Source organism: Clupea harengus, chromosome 8 (genome assembly GCF_900700415.2).
Source record: "Clupea harengus chromosome 8, Ch_v2.0.2, whole genome shotgun sequence".
Classification (NCBI taxonomy): Eukaryota; Metazoa; Chordata; class Actinopteri; order Clupeiformes; family Clupeidae; genus Clupea; species Clupea harengus.
Window position 1 is genome coordinate 28,251,996 of NC_045159.1, and position 15,597 is coordinate 28,267,592.

Genomic DNA, 15,597 nt, shown 5'->3' on the forward strand with positions numbered 1-15,597 from the left:
CAAACTATAAAGGTCCCAGATGCCATGACAACATTGGGCAACACAGAGACTGTGTGGAACTATTGCCCTCCTCACCCCTTTTTCAGTTGCTGTTTTCATTTTAATTTTCACATGAGCGGTCATGGCTGCTGTAAAGCATACTATGTGAAATGATCTGTTGCATGAAATTAAATGGCGAGATCAGTGTGGAAGAGAAGCAATAAGAGACAGAGCTCAGAGAACATTAATGTTGTCAACCAAGTAACATTGTTCCAATCCCACTAAGGTACAAATGTTAGAAGTGTGTGTGTGTGTGTGTGTGTGTGTGTGTGTGTGTGTGTGTGTGTGTGTGTGTGTGTGTGTGTGTGTGTGTGTGTGTGTAAGAGCCCACAAGTGCATAATGTTAGACACTTGTCCCATATGTCACCAAAACACTAGAAGTGGGACAACATTTTTGAATGCTGTCCATTTGAAGTGTTTGTTATTCTGGACTGCTTTTCATATTGCCTGATTTTAGCAAAGCAAACAGCCATTTGAAACCCCAGATAGTGACCAAAAACTTTTGGATTCCTCTATGGAGAAATACAAGAGTGTGTGTGTGTGTGTGTGTGTGTGTGTGTGTGTGTGTGTGTGTGTGTGTGTAGCATGAGGATGGGTGTGTATGTGAGACAAGCACAGCATCACTCACATCTTAAGGTCTTCTGCACTCGCCTTAGCTTCATAGCAGTTCTGTAGGCAGAGAAACGGATGTGGTTCAAATTAGCTACGGGGAAAAAACAGGAAGGGAGAGAAAAGATGGGAATAAGAGAGCGAGAGAGAGAGAGAGAGAGAGAGAGAGAGAGAGAGAGAGAAAGGGAGAGAGATTAATGCATTGTTATATGCATCTAATTAAATTGCTCAGGGCAGCTCACATAGAAGATGATGGCCGTGATGAAGGTCACATCCTGGACTGCTCTCGGGAAGAGAGTATATGTGGCTGCCTCTTACAGCTGCAGTAACTACAGTCCACACTGTACTGTGCTCATAGCACTTCTAAACTGTTAGTCTATTGTCACAATATTCTGTTAAAAGCTGAAATGTGCTTTGCCTGAAAATGCTTTAGGCCGTTAAAAAAACTCACAAGGCAAATGAAAATAAGAGGGCTAAATTTAACTGCAGTAATGTGATGCTTCAAGGCCAAAATATGGGTAGTCTCCGCTATGCCAATCACAAGGAGAGCACGTACAATACCACATTTCCATCTTTGTTTTTCCTTGCAACAACTTTTAATATGTCAAACTATGTGGTGCCTATAATAAACATCACATACATCTATAGACTACAGCAAAAACATGAATCAAACTTGTTTTCACTGAAACCTTTGCCAGAGCCTATTTCAAACGTGACGTGTCAGACATGTAAAAGGTTGAATACCCATAGCCTGATAGAGCTCGGTCATCTTTGGGTGATCCCAGCTGGTGGTCTGAGCCTCGTGACTGTGAGATATGAAACACATGGGTGTTATTACATTTACATTTACATTTAGTCATTTAGTCATTTAGCAGACGCTTTTGTCCAAAGCGACGTACAAGGGAGAGAACAGTCAAGCTAAGAGCAATAAAAAAGCATGGTGTAACAATAAATACTACTTTACATGAGAATTAGAAAACAACGACCTAGAAAAAAGGAAAAAGAAGTGCAGGAATGTAACTGCTGAAGTGCAAGTTAAGCGCTAGTCAGGTGCCAGTTAGGAAGGGAGGTGCTCTCTGAAGAGTTGGGTCTTCAAAAGCTTCTTAAAGGTAGAGAGGGACGCCCCTGCTCTGGTGCTAGGCAGTTCGTTCCACCAACGTGGAACTACAAATGAGAATAGTCTGGATTGCCGTGCTTGCACAGACGGCAGTGCCAAACGACGCTCACTAGACGAGCGCAGCGTCCTGGGTGTAACATTTGCCCTTACAAGAGCATTTAGGTAGGTGGGAGCAGAACCAGCAAGCACTCTGTAGGCAAGCATAAGTGACTTGAACTTAATACGAGCAGCTACTGGCAGCCAGTGGAGCTCAATGAGTAGCGGGGTGACGTGTGCCCTTTTCAGTTGGTTGAACACCAGACGCGCCGCCGCGTTCTGGATCATCTGTAGTGGTTCCTGGGTGTTATTATGGAGGGACAGACAGGACGACTGAGACAGAGGGACAAGGGGGACACACAGACAAATAGACAGAGAGGCTGATAGACTGAGAGAAAAAAATAGTAGTGATAAAAAAATTTAAACTTTGAAATATATGACAGAGAGACGGACACACACACAGACAGACAGATAGAAACATGGAATAAGAGACACAATAAAATAGAGACAGTGTAAAGACATTCAGACTGAAAGGTAAGAGTCATGCGCTTGGTGTTTTTGGCCTCAGAGTTGAACTAAGTCCTGAGGCAGGTTTGAATGTTGTATGTGGCAAACACAGGAAGGCCATCACATGGAAGCCAAAACAAGTTCAGTTCAAATGTTATTTCTGGGAACCGTACCACTATCCAACAGCAGTTCATTTTTTTCACGACTTTGTGTGTGTGTGTGTGTGTGTGTGTGTGTGTGTGTGTGTGTGTGTGTGTGTGTGTGTGTGTGTGTGTGTGTGTGTGTGTCACATTCATGTGTTCATACTGACTTGATGTAGTATGGGACTCTGTTGGGCGATATGGCTCGTTCCCATGGTCTTTGCACCGACCCTAAACAGGGGAGGAGAATGGAGGGGAAATGATCTAAAAGCAATTATAGGAGGCAGAGCATGCATACAAATACACAACAAGTCGAACACACACGCTCGCAAACAACACACACACGCAAACATGAAAAACTAAGATCATCAATTGACAGAATTGTTTTAATTAAATAGTTGAAAGGATTGACCTTACATTTTTTTTACATGGCAGGAATGATCAGACTTACATTCGTAGTGTACCTCAAAGCATAACCACGTTTAGAAAATGAATAGGAAATGATGTCTCTCCTTGGTAATTAAATATAAAGATCTCTCTTAAGGGAGTTACGCTAATGTCTCTTAAATGCATCATGCACTAGAGAAGATTAATAATTGAACCTGGACATGTGAGTGCACAGTCTCATAAAAATGACAGTGAAGATAAAAGGGTGATTTTCATAGTGATGCATGGCCAGCATAAAATGTATTGTGTTTTCAAGATCGAAGTTGTGGTAAGTAGTCTTTGTTGTAAAAAAAAAAGAAAGAAAAGAAAATCAAGACCTTTGAAACCACTCCTGCACAATATAAACAGTGTGTAGATGTTGAAGGCACAGATGTATGGGGAAATATCAACTCTTTACTGAATCATATCTAAATTCAGTTCTGTGATGAGAATCAGAATCACACTCAGAGAGTAATCAGAGTAAGATTATTATTGTGGACACAGTACAGGGTTGTCAATCCTGCTTCTCTGCTCTGTCCAAACTCTGCATATGTGATTGGCACTGTTGGTTAGGTGGGCATAGAGCAAGGATAGACAGGAGATTTTCAGTGCATGGGAGGGGGAGGGTAGTAAGGATTGAGAACCCCTGGTTTTGAATCAAGAAAAACGACTTAAGCGTCTTCAAGAACATTAGTTCAAAGACAAAGAAAATCAGTAGTGCCTGTTTGTGTGCGGCGTTCTGAACAGACAGTGGAAACACAGGGATAAGGATTGAGTCTCTCACCCATGAGAAAGTGCTGGGATTTGGGACCAAAGCTTCCGTGAGCATCCTGTAGGTCCCTGAGTCTGAAACCAATGGAGTCCTAGAGAAAGAGATCCAGTCTTAAGGCACATATTAACAGGGAAAGGCGGAATCTATGAAGCAGCACTATGGTTACGACTGAGCTAAAGACCAGGCAGAAGGGTTTTATTACTTTTATCATGATTATAGTAATCCAAGAAGCCTATCGGAACATCAGGTTCTGATACGATGTTGATCATTATTTTACTCCATGCATTGCTCTTGCTGCTTGTTTTTATTGATTTTTTTGTAAAGCACTTTGAACTGCAACTCTTATGAAATGTGCTATATAAATAAAGTCTTACATATTGAATTCATAGCCGTCATTCATTTCAATATGAGTCATCATTACTGTAAAGGTTTGTTGTTGTAATAGGTAATTAGCCGTATGGCAATCCACTGTCTAAGCATTGTTTTCTGACTATTTCCAGTTTTTATTACAAGAAAACATTGCAGTTGATCTATTTTAATTAGCTTTAGGTGTAAAGCGTGTCAGTACTGTTGGCCAAAGAGCACTGTCTGCTATGACAACAGTGACGTTTAGGATGATACCGTGAGGGTGTTCTTGCAATACATTTAAGCGTGTTTTTAACGTCAAGTTGCTTACCGCCCAATTAGAAAATAACTTTTTGCCAAGTTCTTATTATTACATTAAATTAATTGCATTTAAAAAAAAAAAAATGTAATCGTTGCCATAGATAAAAAAAAAAATGGTTTAACTCAGCTCCATTCAAAATTATAAAAAAAAAAAAATACAAAAGAACAAACCACACTACAGGTCAAAGCTTTTTATTCCAAAATATGTTGCCATGCAAGGTTCTCTAACAAAGCCATAAGATGAATATATATGCCTAAATAGTCCACTGGTCTCACTTCATCTGTCACTACAAAAGTTGTTCAGAAAAATGGACACACGTTTGTCCTTAAAAATCGCTGTTTGACTCATTCTCATACTCTGACTCTGTCTCGTACTCTGACTCTGACTCAGAGGGTGACACCTCGTGCCTGATTAGGTCCCCCCCACACACCGAGGGGGAACAGCACACGATGGGCATGGTCAGGTGGATCTGGGCATACGGGTACCCTGGCAGATAGAGTGGGCCCATCTGGGAGAGGTCCATGACATCGGGGTCGGGCAGCCGCGGCACCTGTGTCGGCCCCCTCAGCAGGAAGGGGTTGTACCTCTGCCTGACCCGCCTCCGGGACAAAGCACGGGTGGAGAGGAAGAAGGTGGGCGTGTCTGAGCGGATAGACTCCTCCCGTCGTGTGGGGCTGACTACGGTGGGCTCTGAAAAGATGGGGACGAGACGGTCCAGGTCTTCAGGATTCTCCTCCACCAGATCAGATTCGTCCTCCACAGAGGAAGTGACATCACAGGGGGCACTGGGGAGCCTGGCTGGGCCGTTGTTGGCCTGGTTTATTGCTCGGCCTCTGTCACCCCTCAGCCTGAGCAGCCGGGGACTCGGTGGCTGTTGTTGATACCCCTCAGACAAGCACGGCTTCAGACTTGGCAGCGGGGCACCAGATTTAAAGACCGTCCTCCAGGGTTGTCGCATCATCATAACTCTTTCAGGGAAAAGATCTTTCTTGTCAGTTTTTGGTTTGGTCTTAACAGCACTCTTAAGCTGATCTTTGGTTCCTGGTGGTCTGGTTGTAGTTGAAGACTGCCTCTGGCTTAGGTTCGTAGCCTGCGGACGGCTTTCCTTTACCAGTTGCCTGGGTGAAGTCAAACTGGTTCTCTTCTCAATGGACGCGTCCCTTTTGTCAGCATTCTTAGATTCACAAGCTACCTCCCTTTTGTCTGCAGGCTTAGACACATGTCCTGGCAAGTTAGCAGAGCCTTCAGCTTTAAGGAGCATTGCTCTGTTAAGAGATTGTGCTACTGGTTTTCGAAAAGGGACAGAGGAAAGCCTGTTGCTTGGTTTGGTTACTGAAATCTGGGAGGATTTAGTTTCTAGACCTTTTTTTGCCTGAGGTGCAGATTTGTTGGAACTGGCCATACTCTTCACATTGTTACCCAGAGATTTTTGCAATAAGGTGTTCCCCTTCATCGTCTAAATTAATTGTGCATATTCTGAAAATAGAAAAATAAACATGTAATGTTGCATGATAATCACTGAAGACACGCAGCAGAAGGACAAACTTCCAATATGAAATAGTTGTTTTTCAAAGGCTCAAATAGCGAGCTAGAAAGTATAACTAGCGTTAGTTCGTTTCTTGGTAGACTTACTTATTCTTGACGATGTCTGAAGGTTGAAATGTTCACCACCGTTGAGACATAGATAGGCCTATGTTAAATGGACTGTGCATTTTCGTAATTGCCATTAATACACCCATCAATGACAATAATTGCACAGACTCTTCACAGAAGTTTCCGCGGTAAAAGTCTGAAGAAAGAGCTAAAAATACCAACGAGCCGTGAACATTATTTGAGCGGTCTATTATGACGTTGAGACATTGATCGACGGTAACCAGGCAGCGAGTGATTTGGGGTAATAACTAATACCCCCATGACAACTGTACTTCATGACCCTAGAGCTACTCACCCACTATATAGTCCACTATCTACATGATGAATCAGCGGTTTTTGCAGTGCTGTTCGAATTCCAAACTGTAAATTGGATACGCCTAAATGATGCCTAAAACGCTCAAACTAAGCTATGTCTGAGAACCTTTAGAATAGAGTTTCATTTTACGTTTTATTATACTTCCTATAGGCTATCTTAATTCGCATACTGTAAAGGAAATCAAGAAAACAATCTCAATGACTGATAAAACGAAAAACCAAAAGAATAACATGGAAAATATAGACTACATTTTAGCTAAATATTCCATTTGTTTCTTTGTAACAGCATTTCATTTTTTTTTACCGGAGGTAAGCAGTTCCGTTGCCACGTTAGCGTTACTATGTTGCTAAGTTACCAACGTGGAATGTTTTGTAATGTAGTGTCCGAAATCTGACAATTTGTCAACGTCTGATTCCCTCAATATGTTTTTCTATATTGTGAGTGAGGACTGAATGGACAATCCGATCCTTATGATTTACTAATTATTTCGAAGTTGCTCTGAGGCTGGCCTTGGTACTGAAAATTAACTCATCTGTTAAGGTATACTACCAGCAAGACTGTTGAGACTGTTCAGATTTTTTAACTACAAACTGAACGACAATTAATTTCTTAGCTTACCATACAGACAAATAAATACATAAATAAACAGATTTGAACACACAAAATGAAAATGGTAACTACAATACACTTAAACTGTATGAGCCCTAATTTGCTTGGACAACGCGGATGGCAACAAGCAAAGTCCGCCGCGCATGTAGGTAACTCATTTGTTGTGGACATGCCTGTTGGTCCCCGATCACGTGTACACAACTTCAACAGTAGTAAATTAATGAATTGAAAATTGAAAGCTGAAAGAAAAAAAATGCAAAGGGAAGTATTGAAATGTATCTGAAATTAGCGATGAATTACTTATTACCTCACTGGCAAATTTTGGATGGGAACTTACTCAGAGTTCAGAGGGTCTTTGTGTTGCTTTGGATCACATGCAGATGAATGGAGAATGTGGGGCTTTTGTGTATTGCAAAAATATGTGCGTTTGTGACCAGTTTCATTTAATTATACACTCAATTGTACAGTGTGCAATTCATTATTATTATAGTAGGCTACACTAGTGTACAGTTAACATATTTTGAGAGGGGTGCATGTAGAATGATCAAATACAGCTGCTTGCACCTTTGGTTTTCTGAAGCTACTATGAGTGGGGGGGTGGATGAGATGTCACCTGCAGTAATCTCCAGTGGTTGCTGAGCTGCTGCAAGGCCTGGGTGTTTTCGGGGGACAGCTGCACCCTCCACACGTTGAGCTGCTGGGCCTGCTCGTCTGCCCGCCTCATCGCCTCGCCCACGGGCGCCAGCTCCTCTTCAAACAGCTGCACAGGAAACAGGAAGGACATGGTGGTTGCCTCCAGGAAGTGACTTTGCATCATAGGCCCCCCTCCAAGGAAACACTTCATAGGCCCCTCTGGGGAGTGCGTCATCATGACCACTTCCAGGAATAAACTCTGGTCAGTCTCCCAGAAAATAAAATTGTCTTTGAGGGTCAGTGTTTTTTTCTAAGGCTGCGCTAAGGCTGATGTTTTGTACCATCGTTTTCAAACATGGGATAAAACCAGTCCCTATAACTGAATGTACGACTGAAACACCCGATGTGTCTTATTGTAAAAATTCACAAGGGCATTTTTCTAAAAATCCAAGGATTTTGTAGAAGATTAGAACTCCCCCTTGAACCAGACTGAAAATGTGAATGTCTGCCGTGAATGTAAAAGAAATCCTACTAACCTTTATGGCATCAATGTGGTCCTGCAGAGCATCCACCAGAAGATCCCCCAGGGGTTCCCAGGCCTCCTGCACCCCCAGCGCCTCCTCCAGCTCCAGGGCCAGGGAGCTCATCGAGGCCTGCAGGTCCTCCATGTGGACCAGGGCTTCCTCCAGTTGCCTCTCCCGTGCCGAGCACTGCTCCGCCACCTGCTCCCAGAGCGCCCCCACCACACCAGACTGCTGCCACACACACCGGGCGCCCTCCTGGTAAGGGCCGCCCTCTGGGGGGTTTCAGATACATTTACATATATGTATATATAAATGTATATATATATATATACATTTACCAATTTACCAGACAGCCGAATCCAAATTGACTTTGTAGTGCAATTCACCCGTGACCTTGGTGTTCTTAGCACCTAGTTTCTAAGGCTGAGCTACAGGGACACTCATTTCATTATCTTTTAATTTAATTTAAATCTCTACTGGTGATATTAAGGGGTTAGATTAAATATATCTCTATAATTATAATTATAATTTGTATTTATTTTTTTGCACTATATCTGAGTTATGTTTCTTTGATGTCTATTTTTATGTGCATGTCATTTCTTTGTGCATATTATGTATTTGCTGTAAAGCACTTTGAGCTGCATTCTTTTGCATGAAAGGTGCTATATAAATAAAGTTTTATTATTATTATTATTATCGAGATACACAATCACACAACATTCAGCAGAGAGAGAATTATTGCAGGGATGGTGAATCTGATGCTGCAGGCGGAGAACCAGGGTTGACGAGTGGCGAAATGGCTCAGGGATGAAAATCAGTCTGTTTGGCTGGTCGTGTTGCGTACACATTTGAGTCTGTTTGTTGGTCGTGTTGCGTACACATGTGTGATTGCTGCTTTCAGTGGAAGATAAAGGTTGGAGCAAGTTGGAGGGAGTGTGGCGAATGATTTTTTTTTATCATATGAAAATGTCAAAGTGATAATGAGCATCATACCACCACCACCATTACCAATGGTTGACTGCTTTTACAGTGTTTTCATCAAATATTACAAGCATTCTGAAAAATTGAATATTCAGAAAAATAAAACAACAAGGTTTCGAACACAATGGAATAAGCTCAGTTAACTAACAGTGAAAAAAATTCAGTGTAGGATGTACTCTCCTTGAACCTAAATGAGTGAGTATAGTGTGTAGGGATTGTGTAGTAGTTCTCGTTAGAGTGAGTATAGTGTGTTGGGATTGTGTATTAGTTCTCTAAATGACTGAATGCACCGAGGTTAGAGTGAGTGTGTGTGTGTGTGTGTGTGTGTAGGGATTGTGTATTAGTTCTCTAAATGAGTGAGTATAGTGTGTAGGGATTGTGTAGTAGTTCTCGTTAGAGTGAGTATAGTGTGTAGGGATTGTGTAGTAGTTCTCGTTAGAGTGAGTATAGTGTGTAGGGATTGTGTATTAGTTCTCGTTAGAGTGAGTATAGTGTGTAGGGATTGTGTAGTAGTTCTCTAAATGATTGACTACACTGAGGTAGAGTGAGTATAGTGTGTAGGGATTGTGTATTAGTTCTCTAAATGACTGAATGCACTGAGGTGAGAGTGAGTATAGTGTGTAGGGATTGTGTGTGTGTGTGTGTGTGTGTGTGTGTGTGTGTGTGTGTGTGTGTGTGTGTGTGTGTGTGTGTGTGTGTGTGTGTGTGTGTGTAGTAGTTCTCTACCGTGGGTGTTGAATGCCTCCTCTGAGTCCGGCAAAGAACACTGTGACAAGAACTCCTGGGCGGACTCCAGCACAGAGTAGATGCAGGGACCTCTGGACTTCACCTCCTCAGCAAAGAGCTGTGGAAAGGCAGGATCAGGTAATAATCACACACCCGATCCAAGCCAAGCTGCACCCTCCCTCTGGAACGACCTCCCTCTCCCCATCCGCCTGGCTCCCAACATAGAACTATTTAAACACTCTCAAAACTCACCTGTTCAACCTCGCCTTCACCTGACCATCCCCTGCTCCCTCCCCTCCACTAATAGACGTAGTTACTACTTTTCTTTTTTTATATAATGTTCTGTTTGTCTGTTTTGTCCGACCCTTTTTCTTATATTTTACTGTTGTCTTGTCTTGCTTGTCCTACAATGTCAAAGCGACTTTGGGTACATAGAAAAGCGCTATACAAAATTGAATTATTATTATTATTATTATTATTATTAAGTCAAGTACAGCAAAACAAAAGCAAAATAAAACCAAACAAAAAAAAAAGCAAAATCTTTTTCTCAAAACTCAACCAATACACTGGGCACTCGTATGACCGATCAGAAATGTATGGTAGGAAGGTATCATGATGATTCTATTTTCCTCTATCTATCACACAGTGAGGTAAGAAACAGAGCCGAGACCTAGTTGTTAGACAGAGGGAATCTGAAAACCATGTCATTGAAACGTACACAATTACATCTTTTGTCTTGTATCCAAATCAAATGAGAAACCTCAGTGAACTGGCAAATATGGCCAAAAGCAATTGGTGGTGGTGGTGGGGGGTTGGGGTATTCGCAGGCTGAATTTACTGATTGAATTAGACATGATTGGTCTTGGCACACTCGCAAGCAACATTACCACAGGGGGGGTTAACTCCTGCGATGGTCTCAACTCTGGTGTTTTTTGGGTCACATGAGCGATGTGTAGGGTTTGCGCTTCAGTGGGAGTGGGCGGTGGAAGGAGGGAGAAACCGACATCAACTGGGTTTTTATCGGTGATGCTAATACAGTATAGTGTTTCAATCTCAAAAAGTAGATATGGTACAGAAAAAATCTTCAAATCTCGTTTTATGAACTGTGTTAAAAGAAACATATTTCCAAACACAGCGGCACCTATAATATGTGAATATTTGTATGTATATAGCACATATTTGTGTATGAAATGTGCTATATAAAAACAATTGCCTTGCCTTGCCTAAATGCTAATTGTCATGTTAACTTATCTTCTGGATCTTCTGTCCTTGTGCAAATATAAAAACCTCTCCATGCATTTCTATTCAGTTTCTAGGCAAATATAGCATACAGTGCCGGTCACACTCCTGTGGTTGACAATGTGGTCCTCCAGTGAGAGTGGACCTGATGATCCCAAATTGGAGGCAGCTCCATCAGGCAGTTTGTATCACTTTGTGGACGGGATGTCTAAGACTGAGACTGAGACCCACACTGACGCAAGTGCGTAACTTGCAATTACAGCAGTTACATTTCTGCACTTCTTTTTTCCTTTTTATTTCATTTTGTTATATTTCTTATGTAAAGTAGTATTTATTTATTGTTACACCAGGTTCTATTGCTCGTAGCTTGACTGTTCGCTCCCTTGTACGTCGCTTTGGACAAAAGCGTACGCTAAATGACTAAATGTAAATGTAAGTCCACAAGGCTGGAGCCAATATCTGACAGCACTTTTATGCTCTGGATGCCGGATAGTTAAGGTCGGAGTGTACTGACAAAGACAGTATTATTACCCAGTAACCTATCAGTATCAGTGGTTAGGTTCTTCAGATGATTGACGTGGTCTTTTTGAGTAAGAGATGGTTTAGCTTACCTGGAGGCCTTCTCTCTGCTGTTGCAGTGCTGCTACATCGCCCCCTAGTGGCCAGGGCTGGGCCAGCTCCTCCTCCTTGACTGAGAGCCAGGTGATGGTGTCCTGAAGGGCGTGCTGAAGACAGGAGCTGCAGTCACAGTCCTCACACAGGGACCTGTGAATGAGAGCATGAGAGATTGGATGTGTGTGTGTATTTGAGGAAGGGGCTGTGTTTGTGTGTGTGCTCATCAGTGTTGTATAGTAACGAAGTAGAAACACTTTGTTACTGTACTTAAGTCGTTTTTTTGGATATCTGTACTTTACTTTACTACTTATATTTCTGTTTACTTTTACTTTTACTTCGCTACATTTTGCAAAGAAAACTGATACTTTTACTCCGATATATATTTCCCCTGAAACCTTCGTTACTCATTACAAATTCAAATCATCTTTAGAAAACCAACGACGGGGACTGTGGTAGAACACAGACTGCAAGCAGGTTTGGCGAATCAGTGGTCCTAGCGCACGTTAATGCGCTATTGACCGTTCGCAAAAGCCCCGCCCCCTTAGTTACTGTTGCTACGTCTTTTGAACTCGTTCATGCACAACACCGTCTGTCAGTGTCAGTGATACTTTTTGGAGTAATATCTCCGCGATATCCTCCAGAACAAGGCAAAATTGACTGCAGTATGCAGTGGAAGGATATATCCAAAACATTAAGATCAACAACGAAGGGGACACAACAATAATCGAAGCAAAAGCATACAGGTCTCAACCAAAAAATGAGAAACCCCACAACCTCTTCATTAAATGCAACCAGCACAACCTTGCAGACTAGTCATGTTCTTTCACCGCTGGGTAAGATCTGTATATAATATTTCAGGCTTGCTACCTACAAAGATTATTATTATTCTTTATTCCATCTCTGGCGAAGTATCTGGCTAGCTAGCTAGGATGGTGACAATCTAAAGTACAGTACAGTAACATACCAGTGTGGAGCAAGATAGCTGCTAGTAACGTTATTTTTCAAGGGATGTGTGTGCATGTTGCTGAAAGTATTTCACAGTCACGGTACTGATAACTTGCTTGTTAAACTGATGATCCTGATGTAATGCTATGGCTTTGTATCAGATCGCCAGGTTATTGCTATCAGGTTGTGCCTTATGCATACCTTGGGATACTCAGGAGTAGGTTGCCCATTCACAAAATGTTACAATGTGCTGCTTTAGTATTGCCTATTCTGTTAAAATTGTGTTCAAATAAGGCCCAGTTTATAAGTATGCTCATTCTAGTCAGAATAAACTTCAAAATTCTGACCCTTTGCTTTTTTATTAACAGCATTTACTTGTACTTTTACTTTCAATACGTAAGTACATTTAATATCAGAAAATTACTTTTGATACTTAAGTACAGTAAAGATCAGATACTTTAAGACTTTTACTCAAGTAGTATTCTAAAAGGTTACTTTTACTTGAGTCATTTTCCAGTAAGGCATCTTTACTTTTACTCAAGTATGGCTTTTGGGTACTTTATACACCACTGGTGAGTGTGTGTGTGTTTGTGTGTGTGCTCATACATGAGTGTGTGTGTGTGTGTGTGTGTGTGTGTGTGTGTGTGTGTGTATGTGTGTGTTTATCACTACTACTATATTGTGGTCAGGTCAATAAAACCCTCTCAGATCCTTTTCATTGGAATCTGACAGCGAGAGGGCAAGTATGTTCCGTATCTACCCGCTTCTATTTGCCATACACAGCTACTTTGGCCCATCCTCACAGCCATCTCCCATCACTATAGAACCTGTCAGTTGGAGCCACTTTCACTGCCATTCTAGGATTCTCCTTTGCCTGTACATCATCTTTCATCCACCCATCTTCAACTTCTCCAATCGGCTGGGTCTGGCTGGCTGCTAACATCAGTGAGACCCATGTGGGTTACTGATCTGCCACGGATCCGAAACGGTTCCAGGCCGGTTCCGGCCCAGATGCTGCTGCTGCTGCTCTCAGGGTGGTGGCGTGGTAACAGGCATGAAAGCGGGGAACACTTTAGCAGATCATCTGCTGATGGAGGCCTCCGGGCGGACTGCACCCGCGTCACGCTCTCTCTCATGCAGCGTGTCGTCGCTCATGCTTCAGTGTCTTGATGATGACGTCAGTTAATAACTCTATTCATCACGGCAGCGGTGAAGGAGCACATGGCATAGTCTCACATGCCACAGCACTGCACAGCACGAGGGAAAACTCCACCAGTCTCATGGAAGTAGGGATATATATTTATATTTATATATTTATCCCTGCACTTCTCGCACTCTCCACTTCTTCTTTGCACTACTGTTGTGCAACATTTCACAGCTACCGTATATAGCCATTCCGCCTTGTACATACTTTCTTAAACTCCTTAGTCCATTGCACTGTTGCACTGTTTGTTTGTTTGTATTGTATTGTATTGTGTTGTATATTTTGTGTAAGCACACTGAGAGTCACTTTACCAAGTCAAATTCCTTGTTTGTGCAAACTTACTTGGCCAATAAAACCTGATTCTGATTCTGATTCTGATTTGTGGTACAACCTGACTCAAAAGTGAAGAATATCTTAGGGGGGAACATACGTAATACCCCAGGAGCAAGGACCTAGATAGCACTGCACGTGGGCAATTAAATCATACCCACCAGTCAACACAACCCATTGTAATACAAGAGGCCATTCAACATGGCAGACTTCGAGGATTGTTGGCACAGTAGAGAATTCCACCAACATGCATGGCCACACACGTCCAAGCCTCGTTAGAAAGCCTACGGCTCAGAATATGGATAATGTCACAGTTGGTGAGCACAAGCTATTTGTCTTCACTCGAATTCCCTTATCATCTATATTGAACACTAAGGATTAGGAGAACATAACCATCCTACAGTAGATTCAGTCCCACAGCCCAGCACAACACACCAAGTGGTTAACAAACACTCTCGTACATCACTGATGAATTAGAAGACATATACTGTAGGTATCCTATTTGTTTCAGCACCGATTTCTTTCTCTTCTCTGTCGAGTGTCTTTCAATGGAAGAGATTAGGTTGTGGATGTGCCCACCCACAGGTCTGCCAAGCAGATTCAGTCCCATATCCAGGCACCTCATAATAAACCGTTAGAAATCACCTTCCTACTTCTCTGACAAACTGTACGACTAATAGCATTGCTGTTCTTTTTCGGCTCAGATTCCTCCTGGCTCATCCACAAACATGTTGGGAATGGAGGAGATTTCTGTTTTTTATACATCCACCCACAGCTCTCCCATGCATATGGAATTAAACATGCCACACACTTAAGCATTGACAAAAACCACTTTCCTTCCTCTCAAACAAAACACAAAGACAGATAGCATTTTGATTTATTTCAGCTCGGATTCCTTGCACCTCTCTGTTGAACCTCTACGGATGAGATTAAGTTGTTAAAAAGTGTCAACCTACGTGCAGATTCCTTACACGTCATTGCATACCACACAAGACAACCTCTTCACATCTCTGAGGGACAAGGAAACCAACAGTAATATTGTGACCAGCAGCAGCAGCAGTGTCCTCCAGTGGTGTGTCTGACAGCACAGACACTCACCATACTGGAGTGGAGCTGCATGAACAGGCGTAGAATTACACAACAGATTTTGGCTCTCAGCCGTGGCCAGCCAAGGAGAAAGAAAAACCAGATGGTGGATGACATGGCACTGAACCACTGAGGCAAGTCAGCAAGAACAAAAAAAAAAAAAAAAAAAACGAAACGAAACAAAACAAAGAATTATCTCACCGGTGTCATGGTCCTTAGGTATTTGTAATAATAATTATAATTAGGGAGTGCAGAGAGAGCCGGTGGACATCGTTTTTGGGGCTGGTGTGCCTTGCATGTGAAGGAGCTCTTGTCTCTGTATGTGTGTGTGTGTGTTGAATTTCTTATTTTTTTTAAAGCCTTTATTGTCATTGTATAGCTTCTTTTTTTTTTTTTGCGGCGACTGCGGAAATTTGGCATGGA

The 15,597-nt window shown here is 42.2% G+C and overlaps 1 protein-coding gene across 1 annotated transcript in view; it reads right to left on the reverse strand.

The window, feature by feature from the left end:
* Positions 1 to 15,597, reverse strand: part of LOC105901492 (dystrophin-related protein 2-like) — a 36,585-nt gene that overhangs the window by 13,236 nt on the left and 7,752 nt on the right. Inside the window, exons 3-10 of the mRNA XM_042708518.1 lie at positions 11,606 to 11,759; positions 9,756 to 9,873; positions 8,061 to 8,320; positions 7,505 to 7,651; positions 3,659 to 3,737; positions 2,619 to 2,679; positions 1,393 to 1,454; positions 668 to 742 (exon numbers count right to left, since the gene is read on the reverse strand). Coding sequence (XP_042564452.1) covers positions 668 to 742; positions 1,393 to 1,454; positions 2,619 to 2,679; positions 3,659 to 3,737; positions 7,505 to 7,651; positions 8,061 to 8,320; positions 9,756 to 9,873; positions 11,606 to 11,759 — 956 coding nt within the window. The remainder of the gene's footprint in view (positions 1 to 667; positions 743 to 1,392; positions 1,455 to 2,618; positions 2,680 to 3,658; positions 3,738 to 7,504; positions 7,652 to 8,060; positions 8,321 to 9,755; positions 9,874 to 11,605; positions 11,760 to 15,597) is intronic.